The sequence below is a fragment of the Pleurodeles waltl genome, chromosome 1_2, assembly GCF_031143425.1.
Source record: "Pleurodeles waltl isolate 20211129_DDA chromosome 1_2, aPleWal1.hap1.20221129, whole genome shotgun sequence".
In the NCBI taxonomy this organism is placed as follows: Eukaryota; Metazoa; Chordata; class Amphibia; order Caudata; family Salamandridae; genus Pleurodeles; species Pleurodeles waltl.
The window spans coordinates 158,971,870-158,993,706 of NC_090437.1; the positions used below are offsets into that span (position 1 = coordinate 158,971,870).

Here is a 21,837-nt window from a genome sequence, read left to right on the forward strand (position 1 = left end):
AATCATGTTTTTCTTGAAGGATGCAGACTTCTTCCTGTACCACTGCTTGAAGAAGGTGTCTTCCAGGAACTGGCAGTAGGACTGGGAGTTGAGCTTGACTCCATCCTCAACCCGAAAAGGCCCCACAAGCTCATCTTTGATGATACCAGCCCAAACCAGTACTCCACCTCCACCTTGCTGGCGTCTGAGTCGGACTGGAGCTCTCTGCCCTTTACCAATCCAGCCACGGGCCCATCCATCTGGCCCATCAAGACTCACTCTCATTTCATCAGTCCATAAAACCTTAGAAAAATCAGTCTTGAGATATTTCTTGGCCCAGTCTTGACGGTTCAGCTTGTGTGTCTTGTTCAGTGGTGGTCGTCTTTCAGCCTTTCTTACCTTGGCCATGTCTCTGAGTATTGCACACCTTGTGCTTTTGGGCACTCCAGTGATGTTGCAGCTCTGAAATATGGCCAAACTGGTGGCAAGTGGCATCGTGGCAGCTGCACGCTTGACTTTTCTCAGTTCATGGGCAGTTATTTTGCGCCTTGGTTTTTCCACACGCTTCTTGCGACCCTGTTGACTATTTTGAATGAAACGCTTGATTGTTCGATGATCACGCTTCAGAAGCTTTGCAATTTTAAGAGTGCTGCATCCCTCTGCAAGATATCTCACTATTTTTGACTTTTCTGAGCCTGTCAAGTCCTTCTTTTGACCCATTTTGCCAAAGGAAAGGAAGTTGCCTAATAATTATGCACACCTGATATAGGGTGTTGATGTCATTAGACCACACCCCTTCTCATTACAGAGATGCACATCACCTAATATGCTTAATTGGTAGTAGGCTTTCGAGCCTATACAGCTTGGAGTAAGACAACATGCATAAAGAGGATGATGTGGTCAAAATACTCATTTGCCTAATAATTCTGCACTCCCTGTATTAATAGCACCAACTTGGGCAAGGCAACCCTGGTACACAACGCTGCTAGACCTATCAGTAGTACCACACATCAAACTGCCCAACAGACCGGATCTGTTAACTCAACACAACCAACAGATCAGGCACCCAGATCCAGCATCGCTGAATCTAGCAATCTGGCTCCTGAAATCCTAGAATTCGGACACTTACAACTTACACAAGAGTGTATGGAAGTCATAAAGCAAGCCAGAAGGCCATCCACCAGGCACTGCTATGCAAGTAAATGGAAGAGGTTTGTTTGCTACTGCCATATTAATCAAATCCAACCATTACACGCAACTCCAAAAGATGTAGTGGGTTACTTGCTTCACTTACAAAAATCTAACCTAGCTTTCTCTTCCATTAAAATACACCTTGCAGCAATATCTGCATACCTGCAGACTACCTATTCAACTTCCCTTTATAGGATACCAGTCATTAAAGCATTCATGGAGGGCCTTAAAAGAATTATTCCACCAAGAACACCACCTGTTCCTTCATGGAACCTAAATGTTGTCCTAACTAGACTTATGGGTCCACCTTTCGAACCCATGCACTCCTGCGAAATACAGTTCCTAACCTGGAAGGTTGCATTCCTCATCGCCATTACTTCCCTAAGAAGAGTAAGCGAGATTCAGGCGTTTACAATACAAGAACCTTTTATACAACTACACAAGAATAAGGTCGTCCTGAGGACTAATCCTAAATTTTTACCAAAGGTTATTTCACCGTTCCATCTAAATCAAACAGTGGAACTTCCAGTGTTCTTCCCACAGCCAGATTCCGTAGCTGAGAGGGCACTACATACATTAGATGTCAAAAGAGCATTAATGTATTACATTGACAGAACTAAAAACATCAGAAAGACTAAACAACTATTTATTGCATTCCAAAAACCTCATGCAGGAAACCCAATATCAAAACAAGGTATAGCCAGATGGATAGTTAAATGCATCCAAATCTGCTACCTTAAAGCTAAACGACAGCTGCCCATTACACCAAGGGCACACTCAACCAGAAAGAAAGGTGCTACCATAGCCTTTCTAGGAAACATCCCAATGCAAGAAATATGTAAGGCAGCCACATGGTCTACGCCTCACACATTCACCAAGCACTACTGTGTAGATGTGTTATCCGCACAACAAGCCACAGTAGGGCAAGCCGTATTAAGAACATTGTTTCAGACTACTTCCACTCCTACAGGCTGAGCCACCGCTTTTGGGGAGATAACTGCTTACTAGTCTATGCAAAACATGCGTATCTACAGCGACAGATGCCATCGAACTGAAAATGTCACTTACCCGGTGTACATCTGTTCATGGCATCAGTCGCTGTAGATTCGCATGTGCCCACCCGCCTCCCCGGGAGCCTGTAGCAGTTCGGAAGTTACCTTCAACTATTTGTTATATCATTTCAACCTTATATAGGTACATACTTAGTCACTCCATTGCATGGGCACTATTACTACAATTCAACTCCTACCTCACCCTCTGCGGGGAAAAACAATCGAGGATAGAGTCGACGCCCATGCGCAATGGACACAAAAGGAGGAGTCACTCGGTCCCGTGACTCGAAAGACTTCTTCGAAGAAAAACAACTTGTAACACTCCGGCCCAACACCAGATGGCGAGCTATTGCAAAACATGCGAATCTACAGCGACTGATGCCACGAACAGATGTACACTGGGTAAGTGACATTTTCATTTCTGGGCATACTGGTGATGACGGCCCGGGTGGCCTTCCTCCCTAAAGTTATGACCCCCTTCAACATTGGGCAATTAGTTACTCTCCAAGCATTGTTTGCCCTGGTTCCATCCCTTAGAAGGAGAGGAGAGCTTCATCGCTTGTACCCCAAACACGTTTAAAGCTTTTAGGTTGATGGTAGACTATTACATATTTGTGGGGTTTGCCAGGGCAAAGATGGGAAAGCTAATGCAGAAAAAGACTAATTGAGAAAAATCGTCTTCTACATTAAGGTCTGCCATTCATTGGCCCAAAAGCAGCCTTCACTAGGTCTGAGAGCCCATTCCACCATGGCAAAGGCTGCCACCACTGCCTTTCCACTTGTAGTGCCTGTCCTTGACATCTGTCAAGCTGCACACGTTCGTGAAACACTACTGCCTTGACAGCCAGCTCTGACGGGAAGGGCGTTCCGCTTGTTTGTCCGGCTGGACTGCTTGGTCTATGCCCGGTCCACCTCTGGGAAGTACCACTTAGGTATCTATTCTAAAGGTGAGGAATCTACAATTAGAAATATAAGTCGGAAGAACGAGTTACTTAACTCAAGGTTACACTTTCTCTGTTGGTGGATAGTCTAACTGCATATTCTTCACTATCTTCTCACCTTCCTGTTCTGTGGTGTGGTCCCTTTGACAGTTCAGAAAGGTCACAAATTAGAGATTGGCACATTCCTACCAACAATTGTTTTGTGCTCCACATTAGATGCTGCAGAGAGAGTAAAGCAAGAAATTGATGTCTGTGCTGGGGTGGATCTTATGTGCAGGAACAAAGACATGGTGGAGCTACACTGTACCACCTAGCACTGCTAAGAAAAACGTCCAGATCCAACCTGGTGTTTGGGAAATATTTTAAAGATGAAAAATCTGCGGTTAGAATATCCACCAGAAAGAGCATTACCGAAGGTAAGTAACATATTAATAAGACCTGCCATTCAATCCAAGATCGGCAGTCTATTCACTAGTTGAGATTCTCATTCTAGCTATGAGCATAGCTGATAAGAATATTAAAGCCTATTTTCAATCCTATTAACTTGCTAGAGCTTTTCCTTTTCCTGAGTGCTTCCCCTGGTGCAGGACGAAGCTGTACACTGAAACAGAGGGATCATTTATGTATTTAGTCTTACTATCTCCTAGGATAACATCCTTCCTTTGGTAGTGTACATGTAGGAAGGGCTTAACCCCACAAATGCCTCATTGTGGAAGACTATTTCTGTATTGCTATATTTACCTAGGAAGAGAGGACCATGTGAAGTACTTCAAACTCTGACTAGTGAAGCATGCACCACGCACTTTTTATGCATGTTAAAAGAATGAGACGATAGGAACCTTAATAAAGTGCAAAAAGCCAGTAAACTTATTTATGGTAGCAAGCAGGAATGAAATTCCAGTCCACATGTAATAAGGCCAAGCATCTGTGGAACCGGAGATAATATAGTGATCTCTATTGTGGCATAAAATCTACCAGGAGAAAAAGATTAATTGATGGACACTCTTGACAGATTGACAGACATGATTACTGGACTACTTTTTCTCTTTTTTCGCAGCGCGATCTCGCTTGTTTTTTTTCTCCATTTAATGAGGCAAGAAAAGTCCAGTTGGGAGTTCACAACTGCTAATAGCTCTAACTCGGAGAAATGCGAGACCCATTGCATTGCAAATGCTTGTTTTCTTCTGCCGGGTTTGGTTGGAGGTTTTTTGTGGATGTAAACGTACTGCCCTGGTCACAGCATCCCCATGTGCATGCAGCTTTTGCATTGGGGTCAATTAATGTGACTCCGTAGATGAGAACAGAAGGTGAAAGTGTAGTAGAACTTGGGGAGCTCTGGTGCTACGTTCTAAGAGTTCCACACCTAAAGCCCCACCTGCACACCCTGCTTTGTGTAAAAAGGAAACCATTTTAACATGTCAAAAAGTACATGTACATTCAGAGCCGATATAATGATGGAGGCAGAGGATTGTTTGAAATAGGCGAGTGGTGTATAGTATGGGTGACTTTTGATCTGTGTTTTTTAAGACTATTTAGATTTAGTCCTTTAGATAAACTAGTCTGAATGAAATCCTTCTGGGATTGAAAGACTTACTTCCAGAAAACACAAATGAACCGTACCAATGTCCACTTCTGTGTGGAAAAAGCAAGGGACACCCACTTCCCACACCTCTAATGACTGGCATTGTCTCTGACAGTTGTCTTTGCAGCAAAGCACGTTGCTATTTGTCTTCTGCATTGCTAGGATAAACATCAAAGCACACAACCCGAGTAAGTGTCTCCAATTACAAGTGCAAGAAATTATCCTGGTCAATCATTGACCCCCGTCTTTGAGGGCTAGAGTCGATATTGTCCAAATGCAGCTTCTTTAACATTTATTCAGATGTGATCAGCTTTTCTTTTGGTAAGAAACGGCCCTAGTTTCGATTTTTTTTTTTTTAATGAGTTCTTGCTTAATGGCCATATAATACTATCCATGTCTGTATGTGAACCTCAAATCCTTTGCGCCTCCGGACATTTATGCTAAACAATCAGTTGCTTCCCAGTAATTATCCATCCTTTGTTACAAAAGGTTGGTCACAGTTCCGTTTCAACAAGAAATCTCTTCTCTTGGCACATCTCTTCCTTGTCCCCATACCTAGAGGGCTGAGGAAACATTAAACTGACTCGTCATTAGTCACCCTTTGTATTTTTACCTGGTCAAACGTGATGCTTATGTTCTTCTGACCAACATAGTTATGAAATATAGCAACAATCATGCCAGCAGAGGGACCTCCAAGACCATCATTGTAAGATGGAGGAAGCCATAACCTCAGCCTGCTTTATGGGTTCACTCCACGAGGCTAAAGCAATATAGCTGGTATTTTCGTGAAGTGTACGTTTCAGAGGCAAGACAGACAGCGACCTAGAGTAGTGAAGTAATGCACAAATGGGAATGAGGGCATAGGTTGTGGGGGGGGGGGAGAATAAACACACAAGTGCCACATAAATATCCCTCTAGTTATTTGATCATGTTAAGGGTCCCAAAACATGAAGCCTGTGCCACAACAGCAGAGCAAGCTGAAAAGTATCCGAAACAGATAAGCAAAGCATGTCACCTCAGTGAATCCAAAAGAACAAGTATTTCAAGTTGATGTAGTTTTTGAAGCCATCGGATCTAGAGAAGAGAACTATACCTGATAAATCCTGAAGATGGTTTCTTGTCAGCATTTGCATAGCATCCGCTACCTAAAATTTTTTGGAGTTTCAGTGCTGAAAAAGTTTACACCTTAACAAATTCAGCATTATCTTTTGCGAAAGGCGTTGGTTCTTAGCACAGCTATTAAAAAAAGAAAAAATATAGTCAAAGGAGACTGGGTCCACAGAAGACTTAACAACTCAACCTCATCAACAGAAGCCACACCAAAGTGATAGGTTTTTTGTAACACACAATGTTAAAATAATATTGAGAACATGTTCAACATGTGTACGTAAGCCTGGATCTATATTTGTAAGTCATGCCATAGACCGTCGTCATTTGTTTCAGAATTTGCAAATACCAGCTGAAGATTTTGTGTAACCTAGATGTCAGAAAATCTCTACTATTAAAATAAAAGGACAGGAGATTTCAAGAAGACTGATCAACGCTTTGTACCTTTGCAGCTTATCGCAAGGATAACTCCATCACCAAGCGATGCTAAACCACTTTCAGGGATATTATGAATTAGCCCACAAGCGCCTCCGTGTAAGTCCAAATGTGCATTTGGCAATGCAGCAAAATTATTTTTCATTGGAAACATGTCACGGTCAGACATATATGCAAGAGCCATAGTCATAGGTGCATGCCTGCTACCATTCCCGGTCAGATGATCCAGGAACTGATAATAGTTTCACTCTAAAAAAGAAACCAGTTACTTATAGAGATAACTCTGCAGCGTAACACTGTTATACTGTTATACTGTTACAGATTAACATGCAGCTCTTGCCTCCCTAGTGACGAGGAAGAGGACGAGGAAGAGTAGTGAAAGAGGTTCTTGATTATAATGGATCCACTAGCTCACACTCGTGGAATTATAAGGGTAAAATATGACCTGAAGTTAGCATCAAAGGTGTGGGGAATTTTTGCTTTCATATAGGCACCATAGTGATCTATGTGAGAAGTCTTATCGGCACCCAAATCTGAATGATAACCAAAGGTGTTTTTTCTAATTAAATAATACATGCTTTGCCTCAGCCCAGATACTAGCTAGATAATTTATCAAGTTAATCTACAGGATGTTAAGCTGTATATTTAGGCTTAAGTATTTCTGCACCTCTAGGGTTAAAAATTGTTTCCATCTCAGTCCAAAAATGATACTCAGTGGAGGATTTATTTAACAGGAAAAAAGCTATGCATCTTAAACACTAGAAAATGCACTGTGGTTCCCTGATGGCGTGAAGGCTTATCCTCCAGCTGTGGGTGCAGGATATATTCTTGTTTGTCATTTGCTTATTGTCAAATGGAGAATTACAGCATACGTCTCAGTTGCTGGGTGTAAGTTTTCTTTTTTTTTTTTTTTTTTAATCAGCAACAAGGTCATCTGCCTCTGATAGTGTTTTCTGTTTGCGATCCTGTACTAAATAAAATATTGCTTCTAGGCCACTGGGATAGTCCTTTCTCCCATGACTCATGCTTGAATGTAAGTAAAAATAGCTTTTGCTATCCAGCGCTGTACACAGCTTTTGCTATCCAGTGCTCTTTGTGAAACGACTGACTTTTATAAGCTGCATCAGAATTTAACCCACATCTAAAACGTCCTTCAATTAACCAAATAAATTGAAGGAGCAAAAGTATGAATCCGGTTCTGTGGTCTACTGTGGCTGAGGATCTGGAACATTTTTGAGCAGAGGCAAAGAAGACTATAGGAAATTTATAAAACCTTTAACACCTTGTCCCGTATAACTATAACATTGAACATGTGAATCAAAATATGAGGAAAGGGAACAAAAATGTAGTTCTGTTAATCCTGCTAATCCTGTGAACTGTATAAGAAAAACCAAGACAAATTATGTATTTTGGAAAAATCAAGGCAATGCTGTGGACACATGGAAACAGGTATTCTAGAATAGTGGTATCACTGCTGTGACATAGCAAATGATAAACAAAATTAATCTGGAAAACCCATTCAGAATTTTGGTTGCATCAAAGTATGTATCTTCTTAGGATACCTCAACTTGTTATATGAGGATTCCTGGACCTTGCTTCAGCCCTTTTTGATGAAGGCCAAAATTATACTTATGCCCTTTCGCTAGTGTTCTAACATTCCATGGCACTTCAGCCACTGCACCCTGGCTTCTGGAGGAGCCTTGCCCCATAAGAATGAGATGTTTGGATGAGAATAATGAATGAATGTTGAATCTCCAGAAGTGACAAAATTCTCCTTAGTATTTGTTGAGTGTAAAGTATTTCCCAGCTTCCAATATGAAATTGTGATGAAATGCTGTCACCTTTATTTGTTTTGAGTCAAATGTTGATTTTGATTGCTTGGTCCCCTATATTAATGTACTATTTTGTATTTTATAGCTGTGGATTTCTTCAATCAGATCAATATGCTCTATGGAACTATTACTGACTTCTGCACTGAGGAAAGCTGCCCTGTGATGTCTGCTGGTCCCAAGTAAGTATTTTTTTAACTTGTATATAATATTCTTGTACGACAGTTAATTATTTATGACACCATACAGGTAGCAGAAACTCAAGCTTTGCAGCTGTTCTAGGTTTTCTGACTGTTTAAAAAAGGATTTTCATAGTAATTTGTTTCACAAATTTATATAGATCCTAAACACTGATAAAATGAACAGTGACACAATGTTTTTAATAATAAACTCTGCACGAGAAACTCCATAGCGAATGGACTTGGGCAGAAGTGGGTTTGGGAGGGAGAGCCCATGAGGAGATTGAGAGTGGAGAAAGGTTAGAGAAGAGGAAACGTATACGAACAGCAAAAGATGTGGTTGGGAGGGTGCAAGTACAAAGACTACACTGGTTGGAGAAAGAAGACGGGAGTGTAGCACATAGAAGACCTAGTAAATCCAAGTAAGAGCATAGAAGGAGAACTAAGGGCTACAGGTAAAAGCTGGGAGGACAGCAGCAAGAACAGAGAAGGGAACAGGTGGAGGGGACTGCAACAGGGTCATGTACATTCCAAAAGGTTAATCTTTGTCTCAGATACAGTCTGGAGAGGTGTGTTTCGATGCTGACAAAATGATTCAATGATTGGTTATTCTTGTGGTTAGCAGGAACCGTTTTCCATAGAACAGTGGCAGCTCCTAGGAAGGATTGATAATGTGCATGGTTGATTTTTAAGCTTGGGATTTCCGGTAGGAGATTTTTTTCTTCTTTTCAGCCCTCTAATGTTCCCCTCAGGTGCCAGGCCTTTTTATTTGGCATTGGGTGCCATTCGCGCTTAGGCCCTCATAACTTTTTGTCCACTTAAGCTACCCACGCTAAACTTGCGTCCTTTGTTTTCCAACACCCTAGGGTTTCTAGAGGTACCCAGACTTTGTGGGTTCCCCTGAAGGAAACCAAGAAATTAATCAAAATACAGTGAAAATGTCGATGTATTTGTATTTTATTTTTTCCAAAAAATGGGGAAAAAGGGCTGCAGAAGGAGGCTTGTGTTTGTTTTCCCTGAAAATGGCATCAACAAAAGGTTTGCGGTGCTAAAATCACCAGCTTTCAGGAACAGGCAGACTTAAATCAGAAAACCCCATTTTTCAACACTATTTTTTGCCATTTTACTGGGACATACCCATTTTTACTATTTTTTTGTGTGCTTTCAGCCTCCTTCCAGTTAGTGACAGAAATGGGTGAGAAATCAATGCTGGATCCCAGAAAGCTAAACATTTCTGAAAAGTAGGCAAAATTCTGACTTCAGTAAGGAGTAATCTGTGTAGATCCTCCAAGGGTTTCCTACAGAAAATAACAGCTGAAATAATAAATAAAAAATGAAATTGAGGTTAAAAAAACAGCAATTTTTTTCCACGTTTTACTCTGTAACATTTTCCTGCCATGTCAGATTTCCGAAAGCAATATACTTATACGTCTGCTGGACTCTTCTGGTTGCGGGGATATATAGGGCTTGTAGGTTCATCAACAACCCTAGGTACCCAGAGCCGCTAAATGAGCTGCACCTTCTATTCCGGGTATACAGCAATTCATCTTCTGAAATATAAAGAGTGAAAAATATATGTATCAAGAAAACCTTTGTATTTCCAAAATGGGCACAAGATAAGGTGTTGGGAAGCAGGGGTTATTTGCTCATCTCTGAATTCTGGGGTGCCCATACTAGCATGTGAATTACTAGGCATTTCTCAAATAAACGTCTTTTTTTACCCACTGGCTTACATTTGGAAGGACAAAATGTAGAGAAAGACAAGGGCAATAACACCTGTTTTGCTATTCTGTGTTCCCCCAAGTCTCCTGATAAAAATGGTACCTCACTTGCGCGGGTAGGCCTAAAGCTTGCAACCGAAAACACAACATGGACACATCACATTTTTACATTGAAATCTGACGTGTTTTTTGCAAAGTGCCTAGCTGTAGATTTTGGCCTCTAGCTCAGCCGGCACCTAGGGCAACCTACCAAGCCTGTGCATTTTTGAAAACTAGACAACTAGGGGAATCCAAAATGGGGTGACTTGTGGGGCTCTGACCAGGTTCTGTTACCCAAAATCCTTTGCAAACCTCAATTTGGCAAAAAAACACTTTTTCCTCATTTCGGTGACACAAAGTTCTGGAATCTGAAAGGAGGCACAAATTTCCTTCCACCCAGTGTTACCCCAAGTCTCAGGATAAAAAATTGTACCTCATTTGTGTGGGTAGGCCTAGTGCCTGCAAAAGGAAATGCCCCAAACCACTATGTGGACACATCAAAATTATCAAATACAAAACTAACTGTTTTTGCGGGGGGAGGCACCTTCGTTTTTGGTCCTGGGCTCAGCAGCCATATAGGGAAACCTACCAAACCCAGACATTTCTGAAAACTAGACACATGAGGGAGTCCAGGGAGCTGTGACTTGTGTTGATTCCCCCAGTGTTTTCTTACCCAGAATCCATTGCAAACCTCAATTTGGCTAAAAAAAAACACTTTTTTCTCATATTTTGGTGACAAAGTTTAGAAACCTGAGAGGAGCCACAAATTCCCTTTCACCCAAGCGTTCCCCCAAGTCTCCCGATAAAAATGATAACTCACTTGTGTGGGTGGCCCAAATGCCTGCAACAGAAAAAGGCCAAAAACCTGTAGAGATTGAGGGGATAGCAAAGCAAGTTGATAAGCACATATTTTAATTTTATACATCTTTAGTCTGACTCTGCTTTGGGGGCCCACACAAGTGAGGTATCATTTTTACTTGGGAGATTGAGGGAAACGCTGGGTGGTAGGAAATTTGTGCCGGAGCGGTGATCCTACAAAGAAAGGTGAGGAAAATATGCTTTTTTAAAGCTAATTTTGAGGTTTGCAGAGGAGTCTGGGGTAAGAAAATGTTGGGGGATCCAGGCAAGCCACACCTTGGGGTGTCTCGTTTTAAAATAATGTCTGGGTTTGGAAGGTTTCCCTAGATGAAGGCAACACCTGGGACCAAAAATGTATGTGCCCACCACCCCAAACACATGTAGTTTTGTAACAGTTCATTTTGATGTGTCCACCTACTTCTCTGATGTTCCAAACACTAAAATTGTGAAAAGAAATGCACTTAGGTTATGTTAAAAAGACCCCTCACCCACCAACCAAGTTGGTGGCATGCATCATCATCGGGGTCCCACCCGAGACACCTAGCGTGTCACTGGTGTGCTGCAACGCCTCATTACAATGGAGCAGGTTTTGTAATTTTCACCACACAGATTGGTTGGAGTTGGCATGAGGGTGAGTGATGGTTCAGTAGATCAAATTTTATTAACATTAGATTTCACAAAAATGAAATGCACTGTTAATAACAGAAAGGCCCAAAAAACTGAACCAATGACTCACAGCGCGTGAGCTGTAAAACCGCAACAAGGCACAAACCGCTTTACAGTCCATTCACACACCTTTGATACATGACATGCACAAGACCATTCATGCCGCTAGCCATGGGCCCAGCACATTACAACACTCGCATCGACAGACAGGGCCACTCAAGGGCCCATCACTTTCATACGCAAACATGCCTGATAGAGCAATCGCATTAGCTGATGGGAGTGTGTGGACTGGCGTTTGGCTGGCACCGCCAGCCAAGCGCCACTCCACGCACACCGCCACCCAAGCGCCACTCCATGCACACTGCCATCACGTTTTTTTGTTTTTAAGCAACAAAGAAACCACTAATTATAAGTACAAAACTACAAACACAAAAGCTCTAACTGATTGCATGACAGTAAAGCCAACAGTTAAACTGAACATATGCAAATATAAAATGACAGTTTTCGCTCACGGTAGTTCCTAGTAATTCTTGTGTGTGGTAACTCCTGAAGCAGCCTGCCACACACAGTCCAGGCTTTGAAAGACAGTCTGGCCAGTACATCCGGCTTTCCCTCTGGATACTTCTTCGGGCACAAACTCTACATTTCTTAGCGGGAAAGTGTTTTTTGGGAGTGGGAGGAATCTGATCAGGAAAGTGGCGATCTTTCAATCTAGACACATCCTCCACAACTGCTACTCTAGAACTCTTGCATGATCCACCATAACAAGGCTCTCTATCACTGACTCTTGAAATTTAACAAATTTCATCCTTGACTCAGGGGAACAATCCTTAAACACAATAAAAGCATTAAAAGTTTCCAGATTGAACAAATGGATGGCCAACTTTTTATTCCACACGTAAGACTTACGAACAGCAGTGTAGGTTACCAACCTCTGATTTACTCTTAGGACACTACCCATGTGCTTAATGTAATCTAAAATGCACACAGGTTTGCGCACTTCACCAACTTGACTCCAAACAGCCACAGGTGAAGTACTCTTATCATGGATGGTAGTTAGCATGTACACATCCCTCCTGTCTACAAATTTCAGAGCTAGCAGCTCATCATTGCGCAAGGCACTGCACTGTCCCCTCAAGTTTTTTTTTGCAGACAAGCTCCCTTGGATAGCTTTTCCTGTTGGAGCGGATTGTGCCACAAGCAACAGTGTCCACTCTGACCAACTCCTTGAACAACTGAACTCCAGTGTAGAAGTTATCTACATACAAATGGTGACCTTTGTTAAACAGTCGTCTACCAAGTTCCCACACCTTTTTCTCGCTAACTCCAAAAGTGGGCGGACAACCAGGGTGGTCAATACTGAAATCCCTACCAGTGTAGACCCGTAAATTATAAACATATCCTGTACTACTTTCAGACAGCATATACAATTTAATTCCATACCATGCACTCTTGCCAATGTACCGCCAACCAAACGACCCATAAACAGGACCAAAGACTCATACACACTTATTTTGTTGCTTTGCACATAGACCTCTGAAAAACGATCTACTAAATTATCAAGGACAGGCCTAATCTTCAAAAGACAGTCACAATCAGGGTGATCTTGTGGCAAGGCTAAAGCATTGTCAACAAAATGGAGCATCTGAAGAAGAAGCAAATACAGATTACATGTCATCTTTGCAGGAAATGCAGCTGTTGCCATCAAGGAGCTAGTAGACCATTAAAAAGCCACCACAGCTTCCTTATCAACCCAATCAAACCCAAGAACTTTTTAATCTCTTACAAATTTGTGGGATCCAATGGGTAGCTCTAGACTGAGGCCTAAGTCTGGCACCGTTGTCCCTCAAATAGTGCTCCGCATACAAATTAGTCTGCTCAACAATCTCTTCCAAAAATACATCATCCATAAACAAGTGAAAGAAATTGACAGGCAAAAGGTTTTATGTATTTACTCTACACCGTGGGAGACTAATAAAGGCAGACAACTGTGGCGGCTCTGTTCGGCGCAACCTAGGTGTCAGGTCTTCCAATGGGAAGCCTTTCAGGCGCTGGCACAATTGGCACATCTATGTCCTCCTCAAAAACAGGCCCTTATCTGCAGGGAGAGTGGCTTACTCATCAGAAGACTCCTCTTGGACAGAAATCTCACTGCCAGAATCTCTCTTCCTCCTCTGCCTCAGATGCAGAGTCCGTCTCATAATCATGGCCAGAAGACGACTCAAAAAGCATGCCAATAACCTGCTGAGCGGTCACTTTGCTCCTAGCCATGATCCTTTCTAAGACGTGTAATCTGACAAATGTGCTAACAACAACCATCACTGTCTAAAATAAGTAATAACCCAAGTGTAGCTTTATTACAAAGAGTTATGTACTCAAAAACTATACCACTCACTTGCCTGAAAAAGCTAGACTCACCAGCTACTACTCTGGACAGACACAGCAATCACCAATGATATCACACTAAAAAGAAAAAAGAAAAACCTATTAGACATAAGACAACAAAAAATATTGTGCACAAATCTAAATACAATTTCACACACAATCCTGCATTTAGTACACCACCTACAACCATGTCATTCATGCATGGCAACAATACTCCTTTTGAGTAAATTTACTATAACTGCAACTACGCAAACTGCAGGTCAACCACTGCCAAAACGAGCCACAACAAAAAGAAGCAAAAGCTTTGAACTAGAACAAAAAATAAAAATAAACTGTTATTATCACAAATGCAAACACTTTGCCAGTTGAGAAACACCCCGCCACCAAACAGCTAAAAAATGTCCCTGGTGTCTAGTGGTTTCCGGGGCAGATGGGCCTAAAAAAGCACTTGGCCGATCTGCCCCCAAAGGGGGCAGAAACGTTATAAAATATTATGCCCCCTTGGGGGAGCGGCCCTTGCCCAAGGGGCTGCCCCCGCACAAAAAAACACACACACACAAATAAAGTCCCTGGTGCCTAGTTGGGCAGAATTGCCCAAAAGTGTTCCCCCCCCCCCCCCCCCCCCCCCACACAAAAAAAAACAAATAGTAACAAATCCCTGGTGCCATCGGGGCTTCTACCCCCACTGGAGGGGCAGAAACAGTGTAGAAGATTATGCCTTCTTGGGGGAGTGGCCCTTGCCCCAAGGGGCCACCCCCTCACAAAAAACTCACACAGGCACACAAACATAATCCTTGGTGCCTAGTGGATTCTGTCCCCCGTGGGGGCAGCTGCCCCCCCTTGGGGGCAGAGGAGCCAATAAAACAAGGCCCATTTGCCCCCAAGGGGGGGCAGAACTACCTAAAAGTGTTTCTCCCCCTTTGGGAGGCACCCCTTGCCCAAAGGCCCCCCTCACAAAAAAAAACACACACACATCCCTGGTGCCATCGTGGCTTCTACCTCACCCCCCCTCCCCAAACCCCAGGGGCAGATCGGCTGAAAAATAATTTAGGGGGGGGGGGCAGAAATGGTGTAGAAGATTATGCCCCCTTGGGGAAGCGGCCCTTGCCCAAGGGGCCACCCCCTGCACAAGAAACACACAAAACAAAGTCCCTGGTGCCTAGTGGACATTCCTGCTGCTCGATCACATCGCGATCGGGCAGCAGGAATGCTAAGAGGCATTGAGGGAAAGGAAAACCCTTTCCTTTCCCCAGATGCCTCTTTTCAAGCGATCACCCCTGGCCGGAGGAGAAACTTACCTCCTCTTCTGTAGACGCGCTGGAAGCAAATGGCTCCCAGCACGTTGGCTTGCCTCTAATGATGTCAGTGTGCTAACGTCATTAGTTGGGAGTGGGGGGAGAGAAAGGGGAAGCGATTCCCCTTCCAGCCCTCCCCAGGGGTGGGTGGGAGGAGGCCCTCAAGGGGAGCGCCAGCGCTTCCTCTGAGGGCTGGGTGCAGGACGTAACTGTTATGTCCTGGGCACCCGAGTGGTGCTGTCCAGGACGTAACCATTACATCCCGGGCACCTGAGTGGTGCTGCCCAGGACGTAACCGTTACATCCCAGGCATCCGAGGGGTTAATGTTAAAGACTGTGTTCTTAGTGGCTATTACTTCCTTACGCAGAGTTAGTGAGTTACAAGCACTCACTATTCAAGAACCCTCCTTTCAAATTTACAAAGAACGGAATTCTTACCAAAAGTGGATTCTCAGTTTCATATTAATCTATTGGGATACCCAGTTCTTTCAAAATCCAAAGACTAATGCGCAAAGGAGTTTGCACACAGTGAATGCAAGACGTTGCATCATGTACTGCTTTGAAAAAAAAAAACACTTTAGGACATCCCAGCAATTGTTTGTAGCATTCTCCGAAAACTATCGGGGGGAAGCAGTATCAAAAAACACCATCGCAAAGTGGATTGCACTACTGATTCAGTTATGCCACTCCAGTGCCGGAGAAGCATTACCTAGAGTGCCGGGAGCACATTCAACATGGAAGAAACGAACTTCAGTTGCTTTTATGCTAAACACTCATTTACAAGAAGTGTGTCTGGCAGCATCCTGGGCTTCAATACACACCTTTATGAAACATTGTACTGATAATTAAATGAACAAAGAGGCTCAGGTGGGACAAAGGGTGTGAAAACATTTATTTTCAATATCCATCTTCAACCCAAAAACCATAATAGAAAAAAAATGCTTTAAAATCAATGCACAGCATGTGAATCCAGAAAAGATTCACGCTACAAAACAAAAAGTTTCTTACCTGTAGGTGCAGTTTTGGAGCTTGAAGATTTTCTGGATTCACAAGCGACCCACCCACCTCCACCAAGAAGATGAAAAAGAGAAGAACAAAATCTGAAGATGGCAAATGGTAGACGAAATGTAGAGAAAGGAGGACTAAAGAAAATTATTAAAGTAGTAGAAAATCCGGACCCAACCACTAGATGGCAGAATGATGCACCGCATGTGAGTCCAGAAAATCTTCAAGGTGTAAAACTACACCTACAGGTAAGAAATATTTTGTTTCAGGTGGATAGCAAGCAGGGTTTGCTGATGCTTAGCTGCTTGGCTCTGCTCGAGCACATTACCCGGAATACAGCAGATAGGCATGGCAGAGAGCAAGGACTGCAGAGTTTGATGAAGAAGCGGTATTTGAAGTGGGTGACTGCTCAATGTTTAATGCACTTACCCGCTACAGTGAAAAAGGGTAACACAGCAGAAGCCCAATTGAAGCAAGCCTAGGCTTCATAGGAAAGTAGAGGTAATGGTCCAGGTGGTGTAGGGATAGGAAAGGAAGATGTAGCCCTTAAAACTGATGTGCTAGGACAGCAAAGGAAATGGTCCTCGATCTGCAAATGGGACGGGGCTTAAGGCTAAGTCTGTAGAATTTGGTCTGCACCAGTGACATTGGTATATGGGAGATTAAGTGAAAACACAAGCACTCACAGGGCGTGCTTGAACACAAAGAAAAAAGTAGCTCCAAAAAAGGGAGCGGTGGACGGACCAAAGGTCATGGTCCAGGGGAGGGCCAAACACGCAGGCATGACTTCACAAACTGCAAAAAAGGAAATGAGAGCGATGGTGAAGCAAACCAGTGGTAAAGCAAAGGGGGTTGTCAGCTCACTGTGAGTAAACGAAACGTCAGCAAGAGACGGTGCATGCGCTGTCTAACTGAGATCTAAAAATGGCTAAATGGAATTTCACCAAATTTGTTATGAAAATAGAACTTAAAAGTAGCACTGGGATACCTGACAGAGCACAGTTGTGCTATAGGAATGTAATTAACTCAATGAATTACCTTTGACTGGTTTGGTGTAAATGAGAAGTTTTTTTTTTTTTTTTTTAGCATTAGAAAAAAAAGTTTTGTAGACCTTAAATTGAGTGGACCTGTCCTTCAAACTGAGAAAATATAAATCTCTGGACCTTTAGTCTATGGATGGTCTGCATACTTGTCGCAAACCATCCATGGACCAAGATTTTTAAAAGAAAAAACAATCCACTTCCGTTGAACAAGAGTCTTCTCTCCCTTTGTCCAGTTCATATCCACAATACCAAAGCCCGACTCCCAAGCTTCTTTGATTGGATAGGTGCAACTTGATGAAGAAGGTTGAGTACTCGTTTACAGAATGTTGATTCCCCGCATCCTAAAACAAGCATTGGCAAAACCAGTAGGTTTTGCCTTTGTCTTTTTTTTCTATGTAACTGGCTTACAAATATTTGAAACATTTTATGGTTGTTTTATTACATTAAAAACAAACATTATAAAGTTTTTCTAATATTTGTAAGCCAGTAACAGAAAAAAAGACTTAGGTGAAAAGTATTGGCATGTCGGAAAGACGGTAGAAGATGGCAGAACAGAGGAAGACAAGACGGCAGAAGACTGTGGGCGTTGGAAGAAGAAAAGAGACGGGAGAAGAGAGAAGTCGGTATGCAGAAAGATTAAAGACAGACCGCAGCGTAAAAAGACTGAGAAGACAACAGCGATGAAGGAAGACGTCAGCAAAGAAAGAAGACTGCACACAAGAAGAAAAAAAGAAGTATTTCAGCGTCGCATCCAGCAGGAAGGACACTGTGGAAAGTGTCCAATAGGAAGTGACCGGAAGGAGTACTAGGTCCACAGGCAACTTGACGGCAAGATCGGCGAAGAAGACGACTACAGGAACTGACGTGAAGACGACGTGCTGGCCAATCTGGAGCAAGTAAATCAGAGCAACTCTGGTGTAAGCCAATGGTAAGTTCAGGTAAGTAAGTGGCTGGTTCGCAGCCCTTTTACCAACAAATTATTTTGCATGCGTGCAGGCAAAACCTAAACAAAAGAAGAAAAAAAGAGCATTAAGTGGGCTGGTGTAGCATCCTCCGAAACCCTGGCTCATATGGAGGGACATCACTGAGTAAAACTAAAAAAATGATTTTGCTGCAGAGTTCGGACCCCAATATGTAATCTCATCTAGACATCTATTGGCACGCTATATAATTGTATCTGTCACTTCAAGGGATGTCGTCATGAGCATTGCTTTAAGTGTGCAAACTATGGCTTTCATGGCTGTTGTGCGAGTTAGTTTATGCGTGAGTTAAGTGCTATAATTTGAGACCTGAACCTTAACTTATGTTTTTTTTTTATTTTTTTTATTCGAACCATAACCTGAGTTTTTAAGCAAATAGCTAGGTTTTGTAAACATTTGTTAGAATATTTAACAAATGCACATGACAAATATCGGGCTCCTTTATCAGAGCAACCAAGGGTAGATCATGTAAAAACTAGAAATTGCGTGTTGTATTAGATTTAAAGGCATTAAATTATAATGCTGCTAGTATTCTGAGGAGAATCGATCCTCCCTTAACAAGAGTGCACTATCATTTGGGAGGGTGTGTTGGTGCTGCACTTAGTGAGTCTTTTCATCCAGGCCTCAACATTAAATAAATGAAGTTTCGTCAACCTTCTGGGACAGAATACGCTTTTGTAGTCTTGGGCCAAAAGCAAAGAATGGGCCCCCAAACTTTCTGAAAATGTCTATCCTTCTGTACCAGATTTGTTCCATCATCACTACTTTCCATATCTTCAACAACTACACTTTGTACCTAGGAACCTTGGGTTCCCCCACAGTGAGATGATGACGTGGATCACATGGTAAGGTGCTTGTAATAATAAAAACAAAAATCTTTGTTCGGTGCAAAGGATATGATTTCTGAGAGGGTCCTGTAATGTTCCATAGAAGTACAGTGGTGGTGTCATTTGCCCCCGTGTATCGTGTCTTTTATTTCTTCCCTCGGCCTTCACTCATGTGTCTGTGCGCGCGGCGGACGCTGCGTTCAGGGGTTTTGGAATGTTGGGGGGAGGGAGAGGGGGAGAACGACGGTTGGGGGCATTCATTTGAGGAAGTCAATAAAGAAGGAGATGTTTACCTCATGTTCCGTCTCCTCATCATTACACAAGGACCTTTTGGCAACGAGGAGCAGGATCAAGTAGAAAAATCCATTCAACGAAGGCTGTGTTCTCCGTTCTGGACAGGCTTATCCAGTGCATTCTTCGAGCTTAAGTCATGCGAAGAGTCCGAGGTGTGTCAGCTCTTATCCACTCAGGCATCTGAATTCTTGCCAGCAAGTTATGACCTTTTGACCCTGATTTTCTGGCTTCTGAAATGACTTCCTGAGCTGAACTGTGAGTGATTAACCCTTTACATGCCCTGAATTAACTAATGTGCTATACCTGAAACTGCCACAGGAGGGATCCAGATCCTCAAAAGTGATATTTATAGTTAAACGAAGGCATTGTATAATCTAACCTTGAGGAGTTAAATAATTTGATATATCATTACCTATAAATTATAAATAAAACCCCAGAAAATTAACATTATAATGGCTGGCAGCATGAATGCAGTGGCAAGGCCAAGTACCTTTTTAGATGTTCCAGGACCCCCGGCAGAAAGCTGGACACAATGGATCAAATTTTTGAAAAACATTTGGAGGCTATTGATGGAGCCAAGTATGATCCAGCCAGAAAACAAGCCGTGATGTATAACTGTCTGGGGGTAGAAGGAAGAAGGTTGTCTGATCACATAGCTCCTGTTGAGAATGAGGAGGAGGAAGATCAAGAATGGGATGTGTTCACTGAAGCCTAGGCAAGAATGAAAAACTACTTTGATAAAACTATGAGCGTTATTATGAAAAGATATAATTTCTATTACCGTTACCAAGCTCCAGGAGAGTCAATTAAGTCATATGTCGCAACCTTGAGGATGCTAGCTACAACATGCTTATTCAGAGACATGGATGAGATGATCCGCGATCAGGTAGTTATGCGCACCACTTGTATTAAAGAGCAAGAAAAACTGTTGTGCCATCGCAACCCCAGCCTGGAGAAGGTGGTATCAACCATTAAAAGTATGGAACGATCTGCAAAGGGAATAAAATTGTTGCGCAAACCTGATAACCATTCAACGGATGTCAATCTGATCTGCAAAGGAACGTGAATCATCTACAAGTCAAGTAAGGAAAAGCATTAAGAAAAGCAGTTCAAATTCAAGCAGCAACAAGATGACATGTTACCGCTGCGGATCCAGTACCCATTTAGCATCCAGCAGAGGATGCCCTGCCATCGACAAAACTTGCAAAGGATGTGGAAAGGTTGGACACTTCCTTAAAGTTTGCAAGTCTTCTCATGTGAAGAAAGTCTTCAAGGTGGAAGAACATAAAACAGACGAATTACTATCTTGTCAAAGAACACTTATGAGACCTTAGGATGTAAAGCACCGCAACAGGTTAGCAAGGTTACTCCAGGAGCCTATGGAGGTCACAAAATAAAGCTAGAAGGAGTATTAAATGCTGATCTGAAGTTCAAGAACAAAAGTACATCCTCAAAGGTGTTCGTGGTTGACTACAATGTCAAAATCCTTGGTTGGTTGGAGCAACAGAGCCTGAGGATGTTTATCAAGCTATGTCAACCGCCCTATGTGTTCAGTATTCAAAAAGACAGTTTGGAAAACATTCTTGAGAAATACAAGGAAGTATTCAGTGGAAAACTGGAATGCCTAAAGAATTTCAAACATAAAATAATTTTAAAGGAAGACGTGCAACCCGTGAAACAACGTGTGAGAAACATACCTTTGTCTGCCCACTCTGAGGTCAAGGCTATTTTAAAGAATTGGTGTGATGAGGGAATAATAGAATCCATCAATGCGTCTGAGTGGTTGTCGCCCGTGGTCCTGGCTAAGAAAAGGAATAGCTCCGTCCGTTAATGCATTGATCTTGACCAACTCAACAATCACGTGGTAGCCGATTGTCAACCATTGCCTCTGATAGATGAGATGGTGATGACTTCGCTTGATCCAAAGTTCTTCACTACTCTGGACTTCAGTGCAGCCTACCATCAAGTTCGGTTGGAGGAAGGTTCAAAGAGTTACACAGCGTTCATCACTCCTGAAGGAGCTTATCAGTTCTGTAGATTACCTTTTGGGCTGTGTTTTGCATCAACTGTCTTCCAATGAGTCATGAATCAACTTTTTTCAGATATGGAAGGTGTAAGGTCATTTCAGGATGACATACTAGTTTACAGTAAAACAGAGGAAGAACACCTGTCTATTTAAAAAAAAAAAAAAAAAAAAGTCTTACAGAGAATTCACGACAGTGGTCTAACGCTACAAAAAGACAAATGTAAATTTTTCAAGGGAACAGTAGAGTACCTTGGGCACCTAATTGATGAACAAGGTGTTCGACCAAAGCCATCCCTAATATCTGCAATTTCAAACTCACCGACCCCCAAGTAACAAGGAAGAACTTGCATCTTTTTTAGGAATGTGGGAATTTCACTCTAAATTCATACTGAATTATGCTACA

General features: G+C 42.5%; 1 protein-coding gene across 1 annotated transcript in view; it reads left to right on the top strand.

The window, feature by feature from the left end:
• The window catches only part of MOB1B (MOB kinase activator 1B), a 239,519-nt gene that overhangs the window by 116,813 nt on the left and 100,869 nt on the right, over positions 1 to 21,837 (top strand). Inside the window, exon 3 of the mRNA XM_069236867.1 lies at positions 8,205 to 8,298. Within this exon, the coding sequence (XP_069092968.1) occupies positions 8,205 to 8,298 (94 nt within the window). The remainder of the gene's footprint in view (positions 1 to 8,204; positions 8,299 to 21,837) is intronic.